Source organism: Salvelinus namaycush, chromosome 16 (assembly GCF_016432855.1).
Source record: "Salvelinus namaycush isolate Seneca chromosome 16, SaNama_1.0, whole genome shotgun sequence".
NCBI classification, from domain to species: Eukaryota; Metazoa; Chordata; class Actinopteri; order Salmoniformes; family Salmonidae; genus Salvelinus; species Salvelinus namaycush.
The window spans coordinates 42,251,108-42,278,549 of NC_052322.1; the positions used below are offsets into that span (position 1 = coordinate 42,251,108).

The 27,442-nt window shown below is 45.8% G+C and overlaps 1 protein-coding gene across 4 annotated transcripts in view; it reads left to right on the forward strand.

Annotated features, from left to right (window-relative positions):
* The window catches only part of LOC120061452 (sortilin-like), a 48,775-nt gene extending 21,444 nt beyond the window's left edge, over nucleotides 1–27,331 (forward strand). For 2 of the 4 annotated variants that reach the window (XM_039011265.1, XM_039011266.1), the window contains 13 exons: nucleotides 3,403–3,452; nucleotides 3,847–3,974; nucleotides 4,202–4,346; nucleotides 6,627–6,782; nucleotides 7,139–7,348; nucleotides 13,256–13,424; nucleotides 13,676–13,866; nucleotides 14,408–14,597; nucleotides 16,360–16,476; nucleotides 17,026–17,137; nucleotides 18,585–18,697; nucleotides 18,978–19,104; nucleotides 19,303–27,331. In XM_039011265.1, the coding sequence (XP_038867193.1) occupies nucleotides 3,403–3,452; nucleotides 3,847–3,974; nucleotides 4,202–4,346; nucleotides 6,627–6,782; nucleotides 7,139–7,348; nucleotides 13,256–13,424; nucleotides 13,676–13,866; nucleotides 14,408–14,597; nucleotides 16,360–16,476; nucleotides 17,026–17,137; nucleotides 18,585–18,697; nucleotides 18,978–19,104; nucleotides 19,303–19,317 (1,723 nt within the window). In that variant the 3' untranslated portion in view covers nucleotides 19,318–27,331. The remainder of the gene's footprint in view (nucleotides 1–3,402; nucleotides 3,453–3,846; nucleotides 3,975–4,201; nucleotides 4,347–6,626; nucleotides 6,783–7,138; nucleotides 7,349–13,255; nucleotides 13,425–13,675; nucleotides 13,867–14,407; nucleotides 14,598–16,359; nucleotides 16,477–17,025; nucleotides 17,138–18,584; nucleotides 18,698–18,977; nucleotides 19,105–19,302) is intronic. The other 2 variants (XR_005478332.1, XR_005478333.1) reach the window with 2 other exon arrangements.
* The last annotated feature ends 111 nt before the right edge of the window (nucleotides 27,332–27,442 follow it).

A 27,442-nucleotide genomic window follows, 5' to 3' on the forward strand; every position in this document is an offset into this window, starting at 1 on the left:
TACTCTATATTGTTACTATATTTTGTTACTCTTTATCGTTACTCTTTATCGTTACTCTATACCGTTACTCTATACCGTTACTCTATATCGTTACTCTATATCGTTACTCTTTATTGTTACTATATATCGTTACTCTTTATCGTTACTATATATCGTTACTCTATACCGTTACTCTATACCGCTACTCTATATCGTTTCTATATATCGTTACTCTTTATCGTTACTCTTTATCGTTACTCTTTATCGTTACTCTTTATCGTTACTCTATATCGTTACTCTATATCGTTACTCTATATCGCTACTCTATATCGTTACTCTATATCGTTACTCTATATCATTACTCTATATCGTTACTATATATCGCTACTCTATATCGCTACTCTTTATTGTTACTCTATATCGGTACTCTTTATTGTTACTATATATTGGTACTCTATATCATTACTCTTTATCGTTACTCTTTACCGTTACTCTTTACCGTTACTCTTTACCGTTACTCTTGATCGTTACTCTTGATCGTTACTCTTGATCGTTACTCTTGATCGTTACTCTTGATCGTTACTCTTTACCGTTACTCTTTACCGTTACTCTTTACCGTTACTATATGTCGTTACTATATATCGCTACTCTTTATTGTTACTATATATCGTTACTCTTTATCGTTACTCTTTATCGTTACTCTATACCGTTACTCTATATCGTTACTCTTTATTGTTACTATATATCGTTACTCTTTATCGTTACTCTTTATCGTTACTATATATCGTTACTCTATACCGTTACTCTATACCGTTACTCTATATCGTTACTCTTTATTGTTACTATATACCGTTACTCTATATCGTTACTCTATATCGTTACTCTATATCGTTACTCTATATCGTTACTCTATATCGTTACTCTATATCGTTACTCTATATCGTTACTCTATATCGTTACTCTATATCGTTACTCTTTATTGTTACTATATATCGTTACTCTTTATTGTTACTATATACCGTTACTCTATACCGGTACTCTATATCGTTACTCTATATCGTTACTCTATATCATTACTGCATGCCAAAGGCATGAAAAATGTGCGAATGGACTTGAAAACGTGTGGTATAGCCTTTAGATGAGAACACTGACATTTAGCCTCCAAAATGTGACTTGTTTAGATGAGAACACTGACATTTAGCCTCCAAAATGTGACTTGTTTAGATGAGAACACTGACATTTAGCCTACGCTCCAAAATGTGACGTGTTTACATGAGAACACTGACATTTAGCCTCCAAAATGTGACGTGTTTAGATGGGAACACTGACATTTAGCCTGCGCTCCAAAATGTGACGTGTTTAGATGAGAACACTGACATTTAGCCTCCAAAATGTGACGTGTTTAGATGGGAACACTGACATTTAGCCTCCAAAATGTGACGTGTTTAGATGAGAACACTGACATTTAGCCTCCAAAATGTGACGTGTTTAGATGAGAACACTGACATTTTGCTGAGGCAGAGATGAGTGACCGAGACACGTGGACCGGTTGTGTTTATGCCACAATAAAAGCTAATACAGTTTAAACGTTAAATTACAAATCTTCACGACTAGGCCCAGTCCACAGACTAGGCCCACAGAGAGCTCATACACACATAGAATTGTCCCGTACCAGGAAGAAATTACATCTACTTTCACCCCTGAGTATTTTGAATAAACATCTAATACTTCCCCCACTGTTGTCAGGGCACCATGCAAACAGTGAAAGCAGGAACCTGGAATTGCAGTTATTTTAGTTTAATGTTTGACTAGGTGTTCTCTGTGCCAAGTCAGTACTAGCTGTGATGAAAGGGCGCCGGTACTAGCTGTGATGAAAGGGCGTCGGTACTAGCTGTGATGAAAGGGTGTCGGTACTAGCTGTGATGAAAGGGCGTCGGTACTAGCTGTGATGAAAGGGTGTCGGTACTAGCTGTGATGAAAGGGCGTCGGTACTAGCTGTGATGAAAGGGCGTCGGTACTAGCTGTGATGAAAGGGCGTCGGTACTAGCTGTGATGAAAGGGCGTCGGTACTAGCTGTGATGAAAGGGCGTCGGTACTAGCTGTGATGAAAGGGCGTCGGTACTAGCTGTGATGAAAGGGCGTCGGTACTAGCTGTGAGTGTTTGTTTACCTTCGCTGGTTCACTTTCTAATGCTGCAGCACCAATAGTGTTACACACACACACACACACACACACACACACACACACACACACACACACACGGAGGCAGGCAGCCAGACACACATACAGCGACATCACGCCACCCAGCCTCTCTTCCCAGTCCCTTGAAACCTAACCTTGACAGGAATATAGGTCAAGCCCAACTAACTAGGACATGACGAGATTCTGAAGCTCGACACAATGAAACCGTTGGAGCAAAGTACCTATTTGAGAAGGGCACGGCTCTAACAGTCTGCGGGACGGGGGACGTGTGGTAAACTAACCATAGAGGCATGTGGCACCATGACAATTAGCGCTCCGATGATAAAACACCAAGGTCATTTTTAGGACAGCAGGAACAGCGTATTTTCAACTGTTACCGGTGTGTCCCAAAGTATATCCTCAACGAGGTCATATTTCATTCCACTATAGTTTGAAAACAGTGACCATGGTGCTGTACTTAAAACAAAACATGTTTGGCTATTTTGTAAATGTTTCCAAAGGCTATATGCTGTACAGTACTGTGTGGGTGACAGCTTGTACATGTTTATAAAGGGTATATGCTGTACAGTAATGTAAGGTGACAGCTTGTACATGTTTATAAAGGCTATATGCTGTACAGTAATGTGTGGGTGACAGCTTGTACATGTTTATAAAGGGTATATGCTGTACAGTAATGTAAGGTGACAGCTTGTAAATGTTTATAAAGGCTATATGCTGTACAGTAATGTGTGGGAGACAGCTTGTACATGTTTATAAAGGCTATATGCTGTACAGTAATGTGTGGGAGACAGCTTGTACATGTTTATAAAGGGTATATGCTGTACAGTAATGTGTGGGAGACAGCTTGTACATGTTTATAAAGGCTATATGCTGTACAGTAATGTAAGGTGACAGCTTGTACATGTTTCCAAAGGCTATATGCTGTACAGTACTGTGTGGGTGACAGCTTGTACATGTTTATAAAGGCTATATGCTGTACAGTAATGTAAGATGACAGCTTGTACATGTTTATAAAGGCTATATGCTGTACAGTAATGTGTGGGTGACAGCTTGTACATGTTTATAAAGGCTATATGCTGTACAGTAATGTGTGGGTGACAGCTTGTACATGTTTATAAAGGCTATATGCTGTACAGTAATGTGTGGGTGACAGCTTGTACATGTTTATAAAGGCTATATGCTGTACAGTAATGTATGACAGCTTGTCTTTTCTGTTTCCAGGGGGATGGACAGTAACATATTCTTTACCACCAACCTCAATGGATCCTGCAGTGAGTGACACTGACATCCATTCAAATAGCTAATAAACTTAAATGATTTCATAGTCTCTCATGACAGACTGACATAAATAGTTGACATGGATGCCGAGGTAAATGACTTGACACAGTTTATAACTATAAGAATATATAAAAGTAAACATCTTTCTCTATCAATCCCTCTCTCTCTCTCTCTCAATCCCTCTCTCTCTCAATCCCTCTCTCTTTTTCCATCTATCTCTCAATCCCGCTATCTCTGTTTCCATCAATCTCTTTCTCTCTCTCTCTTTCGTTGTCTCTTCCTCTTTGTCTCTTCCTCTATCCCTCTCTCTCTCTCTCTTTCGATCAATCACTCTCTTTCGTTGTCTCTTCCTCTTTGTCTCTTCCTCTATCCCTCTCTCTCTCTCAGATGAAAGGGGGATGCTGGACTTGAGAAAGACGGCAGACTACGGGAAGACCATCAAGACTGTTGCCATTAAAATCTTCTCCTTCGGCCTGGGCGGAAAGTTCCTGTTTGCTTCTGTTATGACTGGAACTGTAAGTGTGTGTGGTGTACTTGTTTATTTGTGTGTGTGTTTTTGCACATGTTTTGTTTGAGCTTGTTCTTTAAGCCTAAGGCCTAGCTGATCCCATCTCTCTCTCTCTATCTCCCTCTCACTTTCTTTCTCTTTCTCATTCCCTCGCACTCTATCTTTGCATCTCTCTGTCTGTCCCTCTCGGTGTCCCTCTCTCTCTCTCTCTCTTTCTCTGCCTCCCTCACCCAGGGCACTCTGAGGATGATCCATGTGTCGACTAACCAGGGGGAGGAGTGGAACATGGCTCAGCTGCCTCCGGTTGGCCACGAGGAGTTCTATTCTATCTTGTCAGCCAATGACGACATGGTGTTCATGCACGTGGATGAACCAGGAGGTCAGTCAATAGCCTATACTGTGTTCTTTTTTCCCCACACAATGTCACTCTCGTTAACCATGTTGGAGAGGACCCTAACAGGATCAATGTTCTCTCCTCATCCTTTCATGTCCTCTTGACCTCTCTTCTCCTCTCTTTCTGTATTCTGGTCTTCCTCTACTTGTTTTAAGAAGGTCATAGCAAGGATAATTTAGCTATTTGAGTTTGAATTTTAAGACCCCTTGAAGTCTATTAAAAAATATACATATATACAGTACCAGTCAAAAGTTTGGACACCTACTCATCAAATATTTTTTTTACTATTTTCTCATCCCAAACTATCTCATTTGGGTTGGAGTCGGGTGATTATGGAGGCCAGGTCATCTGATGCAGCACTCCATCACTCTCCTTTTTGGTCAAATAGCTCTTACATGGACTGGAGGTTTGATTTGGGTCATTGTCCAGTTGAAAAACAAATGATAGTCCTACTAAGCGCCAACCAGATGAGATGGCGTATCGCTGCATAATGCTGTTTTAGCCATGCTGGTTAAGTGTGCCTTGAATTCTAAATAAATAACTGACAGTGTCACCAGCAAAGCACCATCACACCTCCTCCTCCATGCTTCACGGTGGGAACCACACATGCGGAGATCATCCGTTCACCTACTCTGCGTCTCACAAAGACACGGCAGTTGGAACCAAAAATCAAAAATTTGGACCAATCAGACCAAAGGACAAATTTCCACCTGTCTAATGTCCATTGCTTGGGTTTCTATTGAATATATTTTGATTTGTTTAACTTTTTTTTTGTTACTACGTGATTCCATATGTGTTATTTCATAGTTGATGTCTTCACTAATATTCTACAATGTAGAAAATAGTAAAAATAAAGAAAAACCCTTGCAATTTCTGAGGCTGGTAACTAATGAGCTTATCCTCTGCAGCAGAGGTAACTCTGGGTCTTCCTTTCCTGTGGCGGTCCTCATGAGAGCCAGTTTCATCATAGCGCTTGATGGTTTTTGCGACTGCACTTGAAGAAACTTTCAAAGTTCAAGAAATGTTCCACATTGACTGACCTTCATGTCTTAAAGTAATGATGGACTGTCATTTCTCTTTGCTTATTTGAGCTGTTCTTGCCATAATATGGACTTGGTATTTTACCAAATAGGGCTATCTTCTGTATACCACCCTACCTTGTCACAACACAACTGATATGCTGAAATGTATTAAGAAGGAAATAAATTCCACAAATTAACTTTTAACAAGGCACACCTGTTAATTGAAATGCATTCCAGGTGAATACCTCATGAAGCTGGTTGAGAGAATGCCAAGAGTGTGCAAAGCTGGTGGCTACTTTGAAGAATCTCAAATATAAAATATATTTTGATTTGTTTAACACTTTTTTTTATTTACTACGTGATTCTATATGTGTTACTTCATAGTATTGATGTCTTCACTATTATTCTACAATGTAGAAAATAGTACAAATGAAGGAAAACCCTTTAATGAGTAGGTGTGTTCAAACTTTTGACTTGTATTGTGTGTATATATATTCCTTAAAACAATGTTGGAGGGCCTTATTGCTATTAGCCCATACAAATGCATTGAATAACAGATTCACTACATGGAACAACTTGCTCTTAAAAAGTTCTCCTTTAGTTTCTAAATGTATCATAACTTAGTTTCATTGTCTCCAGACACTTCCCATGTCTCCTCTCTTCCTCTCCTTCACTTTTCTCCATTGTTAATCTATTTTAATACAGTTGTCGCAGTGACCTAATCCTTTATGTCCCTGAACACTGGCTTTGGCACCATCTATGTGTCAGATGACAGAGGCACTGTTTAAGTCTCCGTTCCTCTCCTCCTCCCATTCTCTCCTCCCCTGTTCCTCTCATACACTCCTCCCCTGTTCCTCCTCTCCTCCCTTCTTCTCCTCTCCTCCCCTATTCCTCCCCTCCTCCCCTGTTCCTCGTCTCCTCTCCTCCCCTGTTCCTCGTCTCCTCTCCTCCCCTGTTCCTCGTCTCGTCTCCTCCCCTGTTCCTCGTCTCCTCTCCTCCCCTGTTCCTCGTCTCCTCTCCTCCCCTGTTCCTCGTCTCCTCTCCTGCCCTGTTCCTCGTCTCCTCTCCTGCCCTGTTCCTCGTCTCCTCTCCTGCCCTGTTCCTCGTCTCCTCTCCTGCCCTGTTCCTCGTCTCCTCTCCTGCCCTGTTCCTGTCCTCCTCCCCTCCTCTTATACTCTCCTTCACTTTTCTGAATTTCTTATCTACAGTACCCAAATACAGTTCTTCTCCTATATGTCCCCAGACACAGGCTTTGGCAGCATCTACGTGTCAGACGACAGGGGTACAGTGTACTCTAAGTCTCTGGGGCGTCACCTCTACACCACCACAGGGGGAGACACTGACTTCACCAACGTTACCTCTCTACGAGGGGTCTTCATCACCAGTATACTGGCAGAGGGTAGGGACTACACACACACACACACACACACACACACACACACACACACACACACACACACACACACGCTTTAAATCCCCCAACAGTTAGTGCAGGCCTGAGATGGCAAAGAAAGGGAGTTCCAAAGCCATGGTGCATGGCAGGAAAAAGTCCACGTGACTGTGTCCCAGACGCCTGTTTGTCAGACTGCGGTGTGTTCCACCAGAACAGTTATGAGGATGAATGACTTTTCATTAGCTGTTCAGTGTGAGTTCAGCTGCATATCTACAGCAGAGCCATAGATGGAGAAACGCTGGATTATAATCTATATGTCTCACAGAATAACCTCTGTCTCGTCGTTGTATTTTTTCCCCCAGACGGCTCGGTGCAGTCCGTGGTGTCCTTCGACCAGGGAGGGGAATGGGTGCCCCTGCAGAAGCCTGCCAACACCAAGTGTGACTCCACAGCCAAAGACCCCGACGAGTGCAGTCTCCACATCCACGCAGCTTACAGCACGGCTATGAAGCTGAACGTCCCCATGCTGCCTCTCAGTGAACCAAACGCTGTAGGACTCATCATGGCTCACGGTAAATCACACACGCAAGCATATACACGCATGCACACACACACACACACACACACATATCTCATCATCATTAAACTGTCCATGACTGTTTTCAATTTGATTAATCAAAAAGGCCAGGCCGTTATGTTGTGCCAGAGTCTGGTCCAGTGTTAACACTTGTGGTTCAAGTCTATACTCAGCCACTGATCTGTGGCCTTCTCCCGTAATCTAAAAGACATACAGCGCCTTCGGAAAGTACTCAGACCCCTTCACTTTTTCCACATGTTGTTACGTTACAGCCTTATTCTAAAATAGATTAAATAAATACAAATCCTCAGCATAATGACATAATCACAATACCCCATAATGACATCACAATACCTCATAAGACATGTTTGCAAATGTATTACAAATAAAAAACAGATACCTTAATTACATAATTAATTTAGAACATTTGCTATGAGACTTGAAATTGAGCTCAGGTGCATCACGTTTCCATTGATCATCCTTGAGATGTTTCTACAACTTGATTGGAGTCCACCTGTGGTAAATTCAATTGATTGGACATGATTTGGAAAGGCCCACACCTGTCTATATAAGGTCCAAGGTTGACAGTGCATGTCAGAGCAAAAACCAGGCAATGAGGTCAAAGGAATTGTCCGTAGAGTTCCGAGACAGGATTGTGTCGAGGCACAGATCCGTGGAAGGGTACCAAAAAATGTCTGCAGCATTGAATGTCCCCAAGAACACAGTGGCCTCCATCATTCTTAAAGGGAAGACATTTGGAACCACCAAGACTCTTCCTAGAGCTGGCTGCCCGGCCAAACTGAGCAATCGGGGGAGGAGGGCCTTGGTCAGGGAGGTGACCAAGACCCCAATGGTCACTCTGACAGAGCTCTAGAGTTTCTCTGTGAAGATGGAAGAACCTTCCAGAAGGACAACCATGTCTGCAGCACTCCACCAATCAGACCTTTATGGTAGAGTGGCCAGACGGAAGCCACTCCTCAGTAAAAGGCACATGACAGCCTGCTTGGAGTTTGCCAAAAGGCACCTAAAGGATTCTCAGACCATGAGAAACAAGATTCTCTGGTCTGATGAAACCAAGATTGAACTCTTTGGCCTAAATGGCCAAAGTGTCACGTCTGGATGAAACCTGGCACTATCTCTACGGTGAAGCATGGTGGTGGCAGCATCATGCTGTAGGGATGTTTTTCAGCGGCAGGGACTGGGAGACTAGTCAGGATCGAGGCAAAGATGAACGGAGCAAAGTACAGAGAGATCCTTGATGAAAACCTGCTCCAGAGTTCTCAGGACCTCTGAGGCGAAGGTTCACCTTCCAACAGGACAACGACCCTAAGCCCACAGCCAAGACAACACAAGAGTGGCTTTGGGACAAGTCTCTGAATGTCCTTGAGTTGCCCAGCCAGAGCCCGGACTTAAACCCGATCGAACATCTCTGGAGAGACCTGAAAAATACCTGTGCAACAACACTCCCCATCCAACCTGACAGAGTTTGAGAGGATCTGCAGAGAAGAATGGGAGAAAGTCCCCAAATACAGGTGTGCCAAGCTTGTAGCGTCATGCCCAAGAAGACTCGAGGCTGTAATCGCTGCCAAAGGTGCTTCAACAAAGACCTGAGTAAAGTGTTCGAATAATTATGCTAATGCAATATTTCAGTTTCTAAAAAATTGTTTTTGCTTTGTCATTATGGGGTATTGTGTGTAGAAATGATGAGGGGGGGAACTATTTTATACATTTTAGAACCTAAACTAACAAAATGTGGAAAAAGTCAAGGGGTTGGAATACTTTCGAAAGGCACTGTATATTATATTATTTTTAATCAATTAGTGTGACACCCCTGTAATAATATAATACAGTATATGCCTTTTAGCAGACAGTTTTATCCAAAGCAACTTATTCATGCTGCATACATTTACTGGTGGTCCCGGGTATCGAACCAACTATCCTGGACCATGTTCTACTAACTGACCTACAGAGGACCATGTTCTACTAACTGAGCTACAGAGGACCATGTTCTACTAACTGAGCTACAGAGGACCATGTTCTACTAACTGAGCTACAGAGGACCATGTTCTACTAACTGAGCTACAGAGGACCATGTTCTACCAACTGAGCTACAGAGAACCATGTTCTACCAACTGAACTACAGAGAACCATGTTCTACTAACTGAACTACAGAGGACCATGTTCTACTAACTGAGCTACAGAGGACCATGTTCTACTAACTGAGCTACAGAGGACCATGTTCTACCAACTGAGCTACAGAGGACCATGTTCTACTAACTACAGAGGACCATGTTCTACTAACTGAGCTACAGAGGACCATGTTCTACCAACTACAGAGGACCATGTTCTACCAACTGAGCTACAGAGGACCATGTTCTACCAACTACAGAGGATCATGTTCTACTAGCTACAGAGGACCATGTTCTACTAACTGAGCTACAGAGGACCATGTTCTACTAACTGAGCTACAGAGGACCATGTTCTACCAACTGAGCTACAGAGGACCATGTTCTACCAACTACAGAGGACCATGTTCTACTAACTGAGCTACAGAGGACCATGTTCTACTAACTGAGCTACAGAGGACCATGTTCTACCAACTACAGAGGACCATGTTCTACCAACTACAGAGGACCATGTTCTACTAACTGAGCTACAGAGGACCATGTTCTACCAACTGAGCTACAGAGGACCATGTTCTACCAACTACAGAGGACCATGTTCTACTAGCTACAGAGGACCATGTTCTACTAACTGAGCTACAGAGGACCATGTTCTACCAACTGAGCTACAGAGGACCATGTTCTACCAACTGAGCTACAGAGGACCATGTTCTACCAACTGAGCTACAGAGGATCATGTTCTACTAACTACAGAGGACCATGTTCTACCAACTGAGCTACAGAGGATCATGTTATACTAACTACAGAGGACCATGTTCTACTAACTGAGCTACAGAGGACCATGTTCTACTAACTGAGCTACAGAGGACCATGTTCTACTAGCTACAGAGGACCATGTTCTACTAGCTACAGAGGACCATGTTCTACTAACTGAGCTACAGAGGACCATGTTCTACCAACTGAGCTACAGAGGACCATGTTCTACCAACTGAGCTACAGAGGACCATGTTCTACTAACTACAGAGGACCATGTTCTACTAGCTACAGAGGACCATGTTCTACTAACTGAGCTACAGAGGACCATGTTCTACCAACTGAGCTACAGAGGACCATGTTCTACCAACTGAGCTACAGAGGACCATGTTCTACCAACTGAGCTACAGAGGATCATGTTCTACTAACTACAGAGGACCATGTTCTACCAACTGAGCTACAGAGGATCATGTTATACTAACTACAGAGGACCATGTTCTACTAACTGAGCTACAGAGGACCATGTTCTACTAACTGAGCTACAGAGGACCATGTTCTACTAGCTACAGAGGACCATGTTCTACTAGCTACAGAGGACCATGTTCTACTAACTGAACTACAGAGGACCATGTTCTACCAACTGAGCTACAGAGGACCATGTTCTACTAACTGAACTACAGAGGACCATGTTCTACCAACTGAGCTACAGAGGACCATGTTCTACTAACTGAGCTACAGAGGACCATGTTCTACCAACTGAGCTACAGAGGACCATGTTCTACCAACTGAGCTACAGAGGACCATGTTCTACTAACTACAGAGGACCATGTTCTACTAACTACAGAGGACCATGTTCTACTAACTGAGCTACAGAGGACCATGTTCTACTAGCTACAGAGGACCATGTTCTACTAACTGAGCTACAGAGGACCATGTTCTACCAACTGAGCTACAGAGGACCATGTTCTACTAGCTACAGAGGACCATGTTCTACCAACTGAGCTACAGAGGACCATGTTCTACCAACTGAGCTACAGAGGACCATGTTCTACCAACTGAGCTACAGAGGACCATGTTCTACTAACTACAGAGGACCATGTTCTACTAACTACAGAGGACCATGTTCTACTAACTACAGAGGACCATGTTCTACTAACTGAGCTACAGAGGACCATGTTCTACTAGCTACAGAGGACCATGTTCTACTAACTGAGCTACAGAGGACCATGTTCTACTAACTACAGAGGACCATGTTCTACTAACTACAGAGGACCATGTTCTACTAACTACAGAGGACCATGTTCTACTAACTGAGCTACAGAGGACCATGTTCTACTAGCTACAGAGGACCATGTTCTACTAACTACAGAGGACCATGTTCTACTAACTACAGAGGACCATGTTCTACTAACTACAGAGGACCATGTTCTACTAACTACAGAGGACCATGTTCTACTAACTACAGAGGACCATGTTCTACTAACTACAGAGGACCATGTTCTACTAACTGATCTACAGAGGACCGCCAATATACAATGTTCGAATCAGTTGTGTCTAATAGGTAGTCTCCTCACCTCATCCTCACAGAAAGATGACATGTTTAATTAAGTTATTTATTTATTTGCACACAGGAAAATACAAGACAATGTGATGATGAGGGTTTAAAAGGCAAGTCAAAATAGCATTTGCAGGAGGTAGAAAACTCCTCCCCATTTTCAAATATTTATAGAACAAAACAAACAACAAATTATATCCTGATTATCAAAAGATAGAAATAAATAATGCTCAAAACATTTTAAAACATCTATCAGGAAGAAGAGAAAGGAACTAGATTGAGAGAGCCCTGGTACAGCGCAGCTTCCCAGTCCTGTGGACATAGAGGGGCTGCACAAACCCAGTGATCACAAAAATGGATTAACCAATGGCATGTGTGAAGTACTGCATTTCATCATGATTGAGGACAATAGATAAAGATAGAATTACAATAACGGGGAGGTAACTCACCATCATAGACACCAGGATCATCAAAATGATCTTAAACGCCCCTCATCTTCATGTTATTTGTCCCCTCCCTGTCCCCTTCCCCCGGCCCAGACCGTTTCAGAGCCATGAGAACTGAACGGCAGCAGAATCCCTTCACAAATGTCAGGAGGAGGTACAGCACCAAGTAACCGTAGATGTATATAGACATTTCAATCAGATGCACACCGAACAAACCGGCCCCAAGAACTATCAGCCAGACCACACCACAACAGCCCACCCTGTATCTCAGGGGTTTGTACTTCAGGAAGGTTACAGGCTGGATCACCGCCAGGTAGCGCTCCACACAGATACAGCTTTGAAACAAGGGTCGATCAGTGTACAAGAGACCCATACCAAATGCTGCAAGACTTGAGACGGCAGTTGATTTGCTGTGTATGCTAACAACCAAAGAAGACAGAATTCAGGCAGAAGAGGACCTCAGACACGGCTAGGTCGAGAGAGAATAACTCTTGAGGCCATTGTCCCTCCTGCTCCAGTCATGATCAGCCACAGGACGTAGCCATTGGTGGGGACACTCAGGATGAGATTGAGTGCGCAGGAAGCAGTGTTGATGTATGTGCCTTGTGCATGGAGGCCAGCTACTGAGGTTCTGTTTGTCTCTGAGATGCTCATGTCTTCCCCTTCTGGATTGGTGTGTGGGCTTTAGTATGCTTCGACAATGGTAAGAGTTTATACCTGTTGCAATGGTACGGTAATTTTTTTATTTTAAATGAATGATATACTGAATAGAAAATGGATTCTTGAAGAATATACAGTAACTTAATAAATAGTTAAACTATCAGATGAGAGGCTACACCTTGTTGTCTATTTAATTTTGACCTCTAACCTCTCCCCTCTGACCCCCTTAACCCATCAGGGAGTGTGGGCGATGCCATCTCTGTGATGAAGCCTGACGTATTCGTGTCAGATGACAGAGGCTACACCTTGCTGTCTATTACATTTTGACCTCTAACCTCTCCCCTCTGACCCCCTTAACCCATCAGGGAGTGTGGGCGATGCCATCTCTGTGATGAAGCCTGACGTATTCGTGTCAGATGATGGAGGTTACACCTGGCTGCAGGCCCTGGAGGGACCTCACCACTATGCCATCCTGGACTCTGGTGGACTGCTGGTGGCCGTGGAACACTCTACTCAGCCCATCAAAGACATCAAGTATGTCTGTGTGTCAAAAGAAGGGCTCTGGTCAAAAGGTTGTCTACTGTATAGGGAATAGATCAGGGTGTCTTTTCAGACAGGCGATGCAGGAAGCCTGGATCCCAGTCTCGGACTATTCTGCTGTAAGAAAAACTGGTACCAAGGCTAGAATGCAGAGAGGCCCAAGAAAGAAAGAAATCACTTAAACGTACAATAAAACACCTCATGGCAATTGTGCTGATGTACAGTAATGTGTTCTTTCCTGTCAGGTTTTCCACAGACGAGGGCCAGTGCTGGCACGTTCACCAGTTCACTAGCGATCCCATCCACTTCACAGGGCTAGCGTCGGAGCCGGGGGCGAGGTCTATGAACGTCAGTGTCTGGGGCTACAGAGACTCTCTGCTCAGTCAGTACTGGGTATCAGTCACCATCGACTTCAGAGAGCTGCTCACTAGAGACTGTGAGTACTAGTAATACCATGGGATACAGCTACTGTAGGCTAATGATGTGATACAGACATGCATTATAACACTGAGTACCCAGTACCTAGACATGCGTTATAACACTGAGTACCTAGTACCTAGACATGCATTATAACACTGAGTACCCAGTACCTAGTACCTAGACATGCATTATAACACTGAGTACCCAGTACCCAGTACCTAGTACCTAGACATGCATTATAACACTGAGTACCTAGTACCTAGACATGAATTATAACACTGAGTACCCAGTACCTAGACATGCATTATAACACTGAGTACCTAGTACCTAGACATGAATTATAATTATAACACTGAGTACCCAGTACCTAGTACCTAGACATGCATTATAACACTGAGTACCCAGTACCTAGTACCTAGACATGCATTATAACACTGAGTACCCAGTACCAGGGAATAAAGCTGCTGTATTAGATGGCTCCTGGGTCTCCAGCACATCACAGGTCTGTGTTAGCCCACTGAACTAAAACCTCTTGCAAACTCATGTCTGTTTCTCAGGTGAGGACCAAGACTACGTGCAGTGGCTGGCGCACTCTGATGACATCAGCGACCCTAGCGACGGCTGTATGTTGGGTTATAAGGAGAAGTTCCTGCGTCTGAGGAAGGCCTCTGTCTGCTTGAACGGACGGGACTACGAGGTCAACAAGCAACCCACCCCTTGCCCCTGTACCCTGGATGACTTCCAATGGTGAGAAGTCTAGTCATCATGAATCTGTTCCAATATCCACACTAGTATACTACCTAAGACCAAGCCTTGTATTGGGCATGCATTCTGGTATGCAGTATGGAGATGGGAACGTAACCACAATGGTTTTAAAGTTGGGCGAACTTTACCGTTTGCTGCATATGTTTCAGTCAGCTCCAGAACACTGTGGTGGTCACCCTAGCTCCAGTACACTGTGGTGGTGGTTACCCTAGCTCCAGTACACTGGGGTGGTGGTTACCCTAGCTCCAGTACACTGGGGTGGTGGTTACCCTAGCTCCAGTACACTGGGGTGGTGGTTACCCTAGCTCCAGTACACTGGGGTGGTGGTTACCCTAGCTCCAGTACACTGTGGTGGTGGTTACCCTAGCTCCAGTACACTGTGGTGGTGGTTACCCTAGCTCCAGTACACTGGGGTGGTGGTTACCCTAGCTCCAGTACACTGGGGTGGTGGTTACCCTAGCTCCAGTACACTGGGGTGGTGGTTACCCTAGCTCCAGTACACTGGGGTGGTGGTTACCCTAGCTCCAGTACACTGGGGTGGTGGTTACCCTAGCTCCAGTACACTGGGGTGGTGGTTACCCTAGCTCCAGTACACTGGGGTGGTGGTTACCCTAGCTCCAGTACACTGGGGTGGTGGTTACCCTAGCTCCAGTACACTGGGGTGGTGGTTACCCTAGCTCCAGTACACTGGGGTGGTGGTTACCCTAGCTCCAGTACACTGGGGTGGTGGTTACCCTAGCTCCAGTACACTGGGGTGGTGGTTACCCTAGCTCCAGTACACTGGGGTGGTGGTTACCCTAGCTCCAGTACACTGGGGTGGTGGTTACCCTAGCTCCAGTACACTGGGGTGGTGGTTACCCTAGCTCCAGTACACTGGGGTGGTGGTTACCCTAGCTCCAGTACACTGGGGTGGTGGTTACCCTAGCTCCAGTACACCGGGGTGGTGGTTACCCTAGCTCCAGTACACTGGGGTGGTGGTTACCCTAGCTCCAGTACACCGGGGTGGTGGTTACCCTAGCTCCAGTACACCGGGGTGGTGGTTACCCTAGCTCCAGTACACCGGGGTGGTGGTTACCCTAGCTCCAGTACACCGGGGTGGTGGTTACCCTAGCTCCAGTACACCGGGGTGGTGGTTACCCTAGCTCCAGTACACCGGGGTGGTGGTTACCCTAGCTCCAGTACACTGGGGTGGTGGTTACCCTAGCTCCAGTACACTGGGGTGGTGGTTACCCTAGCTCCAGTACACTGGGGTGGTGGTTACCCTAGCTCCAGTACACTGGGGTGGTGGTTACCCTAGCTCCAGTACACTGGGGTGGTGGTTACCCTAGCTCCAGTACACTGGGGTGGTGGTTACCCTAGCTCCAGTACACTGGGGTGGTGGTTACCCTAGCTCCAGTACACTGGGGTGGTGGTTACCCTAGCTCCAGTACACTGGGGTGGTGGTTACCCTAGCTCCAGTACACTGGGGTGGTGGTTACCCTAGCTCCAGTACACTGGGGTGGTGGTTACCCTAGCTCCAGTACACTGGGGTGGTGGTTACCCTAGCTCCAGTACACTGGGGTGGTGGTTACCCTAGCTCCAGTACACTGGGGTGGTGGTTACCCTAGCTCTAGTACACTGTGGTGGTCACCCTGGCTCCTGACAGTTTACCAGTGGCAGAAGAATAGTAATTGTTCTCAACACCACTACCTGTGCGGTCTGCCTGCTGTCCCTGTCTAACCTGCTCCATGCTGCCCTCCTGCAGTGACTTTGGGTACTATCGTAAAGAGAACAGCTCCGAGTGTGTGGAGCAGCAGGACCTGAAGGGCCACGTTCTGGAGTTCTGTCTGCAAGGCAAGAAGGAGCTGCTGCAGACCAGAGGGTAAGGCTTTAGTCATCTGTGTTCTAACCTGGATCTCCTGCGCTGTGTATCACAAGACTGTGTTAGCCCACTGTGCTAAAGTCTAGGAATTAGCTTGAGGAGCTAATACAGGTCTCAGACAAGGTAACTTATCAGAGTGTGGATCACCGAACCACCTGATCGTGTTGCTCAACTGTCAGTCATGGTAACACATGGGTTCCTATTTCTGGAAGTTTCTCTCTGTGCATACGGCATGACAACGATGGAAGAGTTAAAAAATATATATATATTATTAAAAAATAAACATATTTAAGCACAAGCATTTTGCTACACTCGCAATAACATCTGCTAACTATGTGTATGTGACCAATAACATCTGCTAACTATGTGACCAATAACATCTGCTAACTATGTGTATGTGACCAATAACATCTGCTAACTATGTGTATGTGACCAATAACATCTGCTAACTATGTGACCAATAACATCTGCTAACTATGTATTTGACCAATAACATCTGCTAACTATGTGACCATGACTGACCACTAAGCATGTCCTCTTGGTCCACAGCTATAGGAAGATCCCTGGGGATAAGTGTGAGGGAGGAACACAGCCGGAGAGAAAAGAGATAGACCTCAGTAAGAGGTGTGTCAATGACCTACTGGGACCTCAGGAACTACTGGTGAGTAGAGATGACGACGCCACTGGTCTTCACTAGTTCTCACTGGTCTTCACTAGTTCTCACTGGTCTTCACTGGTCTTCACTGGTCCTCACTGGTCTTCACTGGTTTTCACTGGTTCTCACTGGTCTTCACTCGTTCTCACTGGTCTTCACTGGTTCTCACTGGCCTTCACTGGCCTTCACTGGTTCTCACTGGTCTTCACTGGTTCTCACTGGCCTTCACTGGCCTTCACTGGTTCTCACTGGTCTTCACTGGTTCTCGCTGGTCTTCAGTGGTCCACACTGGTTTTCACTGGTTCTCGCTGGTCTTCAGTGGTCCACACTGGTTTTCACTGGTTCTCACTGGTCTTCACTCGTTCTCACTGGTCTTCACTGGTTCTCACTGGCCTTCACTGGCCTTCACTGGTTCTCACTGGTCTTCACTGGTTCTCACTGGCCTTCACTGGCCTTCACTGGTTCTCACTGGTCTTCACTGGTTCTCGCTGGTCTTCAGTGGTCCACACTGGTTTTCACTGGTTCTCGCTGGTCTTCAGTGGTCCACACTGGTTTTCACTGGTTCTCACTGGTCTTCAGTGGTCCACGCTGGTTTTCACTGGTTCTCACTGGTCTTCAGTGGTCCACGCTGGTTTTCACTGGTTCTCACTGGTCTTCAGTGGTCCACACTGGTTCTCACTGGTCTTCAGTGGGCCACACTGGTTCTCACTGGTCTTCAGTGGGCCACACTGGTTCTCACTGGTCTTCAGTGGTCCACACTGGTTCTCACTGGTCTTCAGTGGTCCACACTGGTCTTCAGTGGTCCACACTGGTCTTCAGTGGTCCACACTGGTCTTCAGTGGTCCACACTGGTCTTCAGTGGTCCACACTGGTTTTCACTGGTCCACACTGGTTTTCACTGGTCCACACTGGTCCACACTGGTTCTCACTGGTCTTCAGTGGTCCACACTGGTTCTCACTGGTCTTCAGTGGTCCACACTGGTTTTCACTGGTTCTCACTGGTCTTCAGTGGTCCACACTGGTTCTCACTGGTTCTCACTGGTCTTCAGTGGTCCACACTGGTTCTCACTGGTTTTCACTGGTTCTCACTGGTCTTCAGTGGTCCACACTGGTTTTCACTGGTTCTCACTGGTCCTGTTCTAGAATGTCAAAAAAACAATGGAAGGAATCCTTGCGTAACATTTATTGAATTTGACAACTTACGTATAACAAGGGCAGTTTGAACGTGGAATCACTTCAACATTTTAACCCAGGAGACTGACAGAAAGATTGATAGGGATTTCACCTTCAAAACGGTGTAAACCTCAGTAACCATTGGTTACATGACCTTAATCGTGCAGTAGTCATGGTAGCACATGCTTTCCCATTTCTGGAAGTCTTTCTCTCTGTGTATACTGCATGACAAAGATGGAAGAGTTGCCCTTATACTCTCTCTATCTCTCCCCTCCTAAAGACAGACGGCCATCTGTCCAGCTCAGCACCCATCGTAGTGACGGTTCTAATCATTATCCTGCTCAGTATCGTAGCTGGGTTCCTCTTTGTCAAGAAGTACGTCTGCGGTGGAAGGTCAGTACAGCAACTGTTGTTTTAAGATCAGTACATAGCAAACCAGGCTATACTGTTGTTTTAAGATCAGTACATAGGAAACCAGGCTATACTGTTGTTGTTTTAAGATCAGTACATAGCAAACCAGGCTATACTGTTGTTGTTGTTTAAGATCAGAGCCGGTTACTCAAGCACAGTGAAAAATGTTAAATATCTGAGCCAGCACCGTTTGGTTCTGGTCGGCACAATGATGTGTGAAAAGGTTATAAGTGGCTCGGTGTGTTTTGATTGGCTCCTCCAGGTTTCTGGTACACAGGTACTCTGTACTACAGCAGCATGCTGAGGCCCAGGGAGACGGAGTAGACGAGCCATTAGACAGCAACCACACTCGGGCAAGCAACAAGACCGGCTTACACGATTCAGACGAGGTAATGGTACAAACACACAAACGTCTTTTTTTTTGTTTGTTTTTTTGTATGGCCTCCGCACTTATTATAAATATAGAACTGACCTCAATCCCTTGGTGAAGGATTGGTTGTGACTTGACTTTGCCTCAGTGTTTTCTCTAGTCCTTTCTTTTAAAAGTCCACTTACATAGGAATGTTGTTTGTTCTCTGTGTCTCTAGGATCTTCTGGAGTAACAGGTGGCATTTTCAGCTACCAGGGGAATCTAGCCTCCTGTCTATCCTTTACAACCTAGAAGCTCCTGCAGCTACCAGGAGGAACTACTAGCCTGCTGTCTATCCTTTACAACCTAGAAGCTCCTGCAGCTACCAGGGGAATCTAGCCTCCTGTCTATCCTTTACAACCTAGAAGCTCCTGCAGCTACCAGGGGAATCTAGCCTCCTGTCTATCCTTTACAACCTAGAAGCTCCTGCAGCTACCAGGGGAATCTAGCCTGCTGTCTATCCTTTACAACCTAGAAGCTCCTGCAGCTACCAGGGGAATCTAGCCTCCTGTCTATCCTTTACAACCTAGAAGCTCCTGCAGCTACCAGGGGAATCTAGCCTGCTGTCTATCCTTTACAACCTAGAAGCTCCTGCAGCTACCAGGGGAATCTAGCCTGCTGTCTATCCTTTACAACCTAGAAGCTCCTGCAGCTACCAGGGGAATCTAGCCTGCTGTCTATCCTTTACAACCTAGAAGCTCCTGCAGCTACCAGGAGGAACTACTAGCCTGCTGTCTATCCTTTACAACCTAGAAGCTCCTGCAGCTACCAGGAGGAACTACTAGCCTGCTGTCTATCCTTTACAACCTAGAAGCTCCTGCAGCTACCAGGAGGAACTACTAGCCTGCTGTCTATCCTTTACAACCTAGAAGCTCCTGCAGCTACCAGGGGAATCTAGCCTGCTGTCTATCCTTTACAACCTAGAAGCTCCTGCAGCTACCAGGAGGAACTACTAGCCTGCTGTCTATCCTTTACAACCTAGAAGCTCCTGCAGCTACCAGGAGGAACTACTAGCCTGCTGTCTATCCTTTACAACCTAGAAGCTCCTGCAGCTACCAGGAGGAACTACTAGCCTGCTGTCTATCCTTTACAACCTAGAAGCTCCTGCAGCTACCAGGAGGAACTACTAGCCTCCTGTCTATCCTTTACAACCTAGAAGCTCCTGCAGCTACCAGGGGAATCTAGCCTCCTGTCTATCCTTTACAACCTAGAAGCTCCTGCAGCTACCAGGAGGAACTACTAGCCTGCTGTCTATCCTTTACAACCTAGAAGCTCCTGCAGCTACCAGGAGGAACTACTAGCCTGCTGTCTATCCTTTACAACCTAGAAGCTCCTGCAGCTACCAGGAGGAACTACTAGCCTCCTGTCTATCCTTTACAACCTAGAAGCTCCTGCAGCTACCAGGAGGAACTACTAGCCTCCTGTCTATCCTTTACAACCTAGAAGCTCCTGCAGCTACCAGGAGGAACTACTAGCCTCCTGTCTATCCTTTACAACCTAGAAGCTCCTGCAGCTACCAGGAGGAACTACTAGCCTCCTGTCTATCCTTTACAACCTAGAAGCTCCTGCAGCTACCAGGAGGAACTACTAGCCTGCTGTCTATCCTTTACAACCTAGAAGCTCCTGCAGCTACCAGGGGAATCTAGCCTCCTGTCTATCCTTTACAACCTAGAAGCTCCTGCAGCTACCAGGGGAATCTAGCCTGCTGTCTATCCTTTACAACCTAGAAGCTCCTGCAGCTACCAGGGGAATCTAGCCTGCTGTCTATCCTTTACAACCTAGAAGCTCCTGCAGCTACCAGGGGAATCTAGCCTGCTGTCTATCCTTTACAACCTAGAAGCTCCTGCAGCTACCAGGGGAATCTAGCCTGCTGTCTATCCTTTACAACCTAGAAGCTCCTGCAGCTACCAGGGGAATCTAGCCTGCTGTCTATCCTTTACAACCTAGAAGCTCCTGCAGCTACCAGGGGAATCTAGCCTGCTGTCTATCCTTTACAACCTAGAAGCTCCTGCAGCTACCAGGGGAATCTAGCCTGCTGTCTATCCTTTACAACCTAGAAGCTCCTGCAGCTACCAGGGGAATCTAGCCTGCTGTCTATCCTTTACAACCTAGAAGCTCCTGCAGCTACCAGGGGAATCTAGCCTGCTGTCTATCCTTTACAACCTAGAAGCTCCTGCAGCTACCAGGGGAATCTAGCCTGCTGTCTATCCTTTACAACCTAGAAGCTCCTGCAGCTACCAGGGGAATCTAGCCTGCTGTCTATCCTTTACAACCTAGAAGCTCCTGCAGCTACCAGGGGAATCTAGCCTCCTGTCTATCCTTTACAACCTAGAAGCTCCTGCAGCTACCAGGGGAATCTAGCCTCCTGTCTATCCTTTACAACCTAGAAGCTCCTGCAGCTACCAGGAGGAACTACTAGCCTGCTGTCTATCCTTTACAACCTAGAAGCTCCTGCAGCTACCAGGGGAATCTAGCCTGCTGTCTATCCTTTACAACCTAGAAGCTCCTGCAGCTACCAGGGGAATCTAGCCTGCTGTCTATCCTTTACAACCTAGAAGCTCCTGCAGCTACCAGGGGAATCTAGCCTGCTGTCTATCCTTTACAACCTAGAAGCTCCTGCAGCTACCAGGGGAATCTAGCCTGCTGTCTATCCTTTACAACCTAGAAGCTCCTGCAGCTACCAGGGGAATCTAGCCTGCTGTCTATCCTTTACAACCTAGAAGCTCCTGCAGCTACCAGGGGAATCTAGCCTGCTGTCTATCCTTTACAACCTAGAAGCTCCTGCAGCTACCAGGGGAATCTAGCCTGCTGTCTATCCTTTACAACCTAGAAGCTCCTGCAGCTACCAGGGGAATCTAGCCTGCTGTCTATCCTTTACAACCTAGAAGCTCCTGCAGCTACCAGGGGAATCTAGCCTGCTGTCTATCCTTTACAACCTAGAAGCTCCTGCAGCTACCAGGGGAATCTAGCCTGCTGTCTATCCTTTACAACCTAGAAGCTCCTGCAGCTACCAGGGGAATCTAGCCTCCTGTCTATCCTTTACAACCTAGAAGCTCCTGCAGCTACCAGGGGAATCTAGCCTCCTGTCTATCCTTTACAACCTAGAAGCTCCTGCAGCTACCAGGAGGAACTACTAGCCTGCTGTCTATCCTTTACAACCTAGAAGCTCCTGCAGCTACCAGGGGAATCTAGCCTGCTGTCTATCCTTTACAACCTAGAAGCTCCTGCAGCTACCAGGGGAATCTAGCCTGCTGTCTATCCTTTACAACCTAGAAGCTCCTGCAGCTACCAGGGGAATCTAGCCTGCTGTCTATCCTTTACAACCTAGAAGCTCCTGCAGCTACCAGGGGAATCTAGCCTGCTGTCTATCCTTTACAACCTAGAAGCTCCTGCAGCTACCAGGAGGAACTACTAGCCTGCTGTCTATCCTTTACAACCTAGAAGCTCCTGCAGCTACCAGGAGGAACTACTAGCCTGCTGTCTATCCTTTACAACCTAGAAGCTCCTGCAGCTACCAGGAGGAACTACTAGCCTGCTGTCTATCCTTTACAACCTAGAAGCTCCTGCAGCTACCAGGAGGAACTACTAGCCTGCTGTCTATCCTTTACAACCTAGAAGCTCCTGCAGCTACCAGGAGGAACTACTAGCCTGCTGTCTATCCTTTACAACCTAGAAGCTCCTGCAGCTACCAGGAGGAACTACTAGCCTGCTGTCTATCCTTTACAACCTAGAAGCTCCTGCAGCTACCAGGAGGAACTACTAGCCTGCTGTCTATCCTTTACAACCTAGAAGCTCCTGCAGCTACCAGGGGAATCTAGCCTGCTGTCTATCCTTTACAACCTAGAAGCTCCTGCAGCTACCAGGAGGAACTACTAGCCTGCTGTCTATCCTTTACAACCTAGAAGCTCCTGCAGCTACCAGGAGGAACTACTAGCCTGCTGTCTATCCTTTACAACCTAGAAGCTCCTGCAGCTACCAGGAGGAACTACTAGCCTGCTGTCTATCCTTTACAACCTAGAAGCTCCTGCAGCTACCAGGGGAATCTAGCCTGCTGTCTATCCTTTACAACCTAGAAGCTCCTGCAGCTACCAGGGGAATCTAGCCTGCTGTCTATCCTTTACAACCTAGAAGCTCCTGCAGCTACCAGGGGAATCTAGCCTCCTGTCTATCCTTTACAACCTAGAAGCTCCTGCAGCTACCAGGAGGAACTACTAGCCTGCTGTCTATCCTTTACAACCTAGAAGCTCCTGCAGCTACCAGGGGAATCTAGCCTGCTGTCTATCCTTTACAACCTAGAAGCTCCTGCAGCTACCAGGGGAATCTAGCCTCCTGTCTATCCTTTACAACCTAGAAGCTCCTGCAGCTACCAGGGGAATCTAGCCTGCTGTCTATCCTTTACAACCTAGAAGCTCCTGCAGCTACCAGGGGAATCTAGCCTGCTGTCTATCCTTTACAACCTAGAAGCTCCTGCAGCTACCAGGGGAATCTAGCCTCCTGTCTATCCTTTACAACCTAGAAGCTCCTGCAGCTACCAGGGGAATCTAGCCTGCTGTCTATCCTTTACAACCTAGAAGCTCCTGCAGCTACCAGGAGGAACTACAAGCCTGCTGTCTATCCTTTACAACCTAGAAGCTCCTGCAGCTACCAGGAGGAACTACAAGCCTGCTGTCTATCCTTTACAACCTAGAAGCTCCTGCAGCTACCAGGAGGAACTACTAGCCTGCTGTCTATCCTTTACAACCTAGAAGCTCCTGCAGCTACCAGGGGAATCTAGCCTGCTGTCTATCCTTTACAACCTAGAAGCTCCTGCAGCTACCAGGGGAATCTAGCCTGCTGTCTATCCTTTACAACCTAGAAGCTCCTGCAGCTACCAGGGGAATCTAGCCTGCTGTCTATCCTTTACAACCTAGAAGCTCCTGCAGCTACCAGGGGAATCTAGCCTGCTGTCTATCCTTTACAACCTAGAAGCTCCTGCAGCTACCAGGGGAATCTAGCCTGCTGTCTATCCTTTACAACCTAGAAGCTCCTGCAGCTACCAGGGGAATCTAGCCTCCTGTCTATCCTTTACAACCTAGAAGCTCCTGCAGCTACCAGGGGAATCTAGCCTGCTGTCTATCCTTTACAACCTAGAAGCTCCTGCAGCTACCAGGAGGAACTACAAGCCTGCTGTCTATCCTTTACAACCTAGAAGCTCCTGCAGCTACCAGGAGGAACTACTAGCCTGCTGTCTATCCTTTACAACCTAGAAGCTCCTGCAGCTACCAGGAGGAACTACTAGCCTGCTGTCTATCCTTTACAACCTAGAAGCTCCTGCAGCTACCAGGGGAATCTAGCCTCCTGTCTATCCTTTACAACCTAGAAGCTCCTGCAGCTACCAGGGGAATCTAGCCTGCTGTCTATCCTTTACAACCTAGAAGCTCCTGCAGCTACCAGGGGAATCTAGCCTCCTGTCTATCCTTTACAACCTAGAAGCTCCTGCAGCTACCAGGGGAATCTAGCCTGCTGTCTATCCTTTACAACCTAGAAGCTCCTGCAGCTACCAGGGGAATCTAGCCTGCTGTCTATCCTTTACAACCTAGAAGCTCCTGCAGCTACCAGGGGAATCTAGCCTGCTGTCTATCCTTTACAACCTAGAAGCTCCTGCAGCTACCAGGGGAATCTAGCCTCCTGTCTATCCTTTACAACCTAGAAGCTCCTGCAGCTACCAGGGGAATCTAGCCTCCTGTCTATCCTTTACAACCTAGAAGCTCCTGCAGCTACCAGGGGAATCTAGCCTGCTGTCTATCCTTTACAACCTAGAAGCTCCTGCAGCTACCAGGGGAATCTAGCCTGCTGTCTATCCTTTACAACCTAGAAGCTCCTGCAGCTACCAGGGGAATCTAGCCTCCTGTCTATCCTTTACAACCTAGAAGCTCCTGCAGCTACCAGGAGGAACTACAAGTCTCCTGTCTATCCTTCACAAACCAGAAGCTCCTGCAGCTACCAGGGGAATCTAGTCTCCTGTCTGTCCTTAGGCTCACTGCTCTATATTGAAGAACAAGTTTGTCCTATGTGTACACCGGGGCTCGCTGCTGCTCTCTCCTTCGCTTCCTGTTACTTCCTCCTTCTCCCCTCCACCATGACCCTTTAACTCTAACCCCTGACCTTACATCGCCTGGTGGAGAGTCCTTGTAACGCAGCTCTCATCAGTGAGGTATCCAATGAGGCTTTCTGTTCTGAGTGAGACACACATACAGAGTTCAGCAGGAGAGCAAAATGGGGCCAGTAGTAGTGTTGTGGTTGATTTTAGAGTTTATTCTCCAAGTTCCTTTTCCGTTGGGGACAATTGAGTGATGGAATGTGGTGGTTCTGGACTGCTGGTGAACATTAAATAATGGACCTCTGGAAACTGCTGTGTAGAAGCTGTTTTATCATCAGCATCTTCTCTTAACAACATAAAGCTATCTTTTTCAACCAAGTGAACATAAACAACATTACGGTTTATACATGCTTAGGGCTGGGGCTCTTGGGAATATTACGTATACACTTCTAATGAAGACTTTTCCTGTTTCCCCCTCCCCTCCCCTCCCCTGTACATAAAGAGCTTTCCTTTTTCATTGATGTGACAGAGTGGTAAATAAGTTGCTGTTGGGTACTGTGGCTTGGAAAAAAAATATTTGTAAGTATTTTGCCTAACTAATAAGATGGAAGTGGAAATATTTCTAAGCATTTTAAAGTTGGATAGCAATAACATGTTTATATCCACTGTATCAACACTAAGCTTTTATAGCAGGGGTGAACGTCCTCTAAACTAGACTGAACTAAAGCCATGTATTCTAACCCCAGAAATGGGTACCTGACTCAAACTTTCACCTCCTAAATCATGCATTGATATCAATGGGGTAATACAAATGTGTTGCGTGCATGTATCTCAAATTATGATTTGGCTGTATTGGAACAATGTCCTTTTTTTGTATGTGAAAAACTGTCTGTTTTTAGTTTAGTCCTTGGGAGAAAATCTAGTGTACAAATAGCAATTGGCCTTACGCCTCCTCATTTCTCAATAAAAATGATACTTCTGTTTTAATATGTTAAGCTGTCCCTACACAAGTGAAAGTAGATCCGAAAGTGAAGGAAGGACAGTAGGAATCAATCACTGGACTACACAGGGCAACAATGTAAACACAGGAACTAAGAGCACATTTGTAAATGTAGTACATAAGACCTGGACATTTTTGACGAAGCAGTCGGCTAGAAGAAGTGGTTTTTATAACAATGTTGTATGGATGTGTAGCAGTTTCACACTGGCGTGCCTGTTTTCACTATGTGTAGAACCGACCTCTATGTACTGTAGCTCATATGAGATGAGCTAATTCTACTGAATAAACCTATTTTATCATGGTCACCACGTTACCTGAGAAGGTCATTGACTTAGTTTCACAGAGACAGGATCATTCTAGCCTCGGAAGCCCATTTGGGGGTGTAATGTCTGTCTAGTATGGGGGGCTGGGTCTGTGCCTTCCCAATGAGTGGCAAGTGTACGTACGGTCTATAATAGCATCAAAGTGTGCATTCCAAATAGCACCTTATTCCCTATATAGGGGCCTACTTTTGACCAGGGCCCATAGGATGCACCCTAGATCTCAGATGTCTGTGTAACCACAGTGCATCCATTTTGTAGATTGCACTTACTGTAATGATGTGAAATAAGGATTTCACCTCAACTGAAACTCCCTTCAATACCGACTACCCTTCTGTTCAGTACAACTGTTTCTCTGAATACTCTCCCATCTATAAAGCAATGGGAAATGGAAACATGAACCAATTTGATTCCCTTGTCATGCAATACAACTTGATTTGTCCACTGTGAAACAGACAAATGCAATGTTTCATCTAATTTAAAAGCCAACCTATACTTGGTGTTTGGTTTGTACAAAAACATCTCTACTCTTGCACAGGACTAAAATAAATGTCGATTGGCATTAGAGCCAACACCTGTACGGTAGTTAACACTGGGAAGACACTTGTTCTGAATTATTCATGCTGGTTTTATGTCTTTGATTTGAGAGGTGAGACTTTTTCTTTCTTACATTTTAAAATGGCTGTATAAAGAAATAATTGTGATGGCTCAATTGTTGAATCTTGGTATCTGCTGTGTATATCTTCTGTATATTTGAGACAATTTTGCTTTGGGTTGACGACCAATAAATTAACTTGTCCCTTTGAAACTTTTGCCTCTTCTGGACTAACATTGCGTTAACATGACATTTCATTCCAATGTCAACATGTACAACATTCAAGAAAGCAAATTATAGAATTACAATCAAAACTTGTGACTA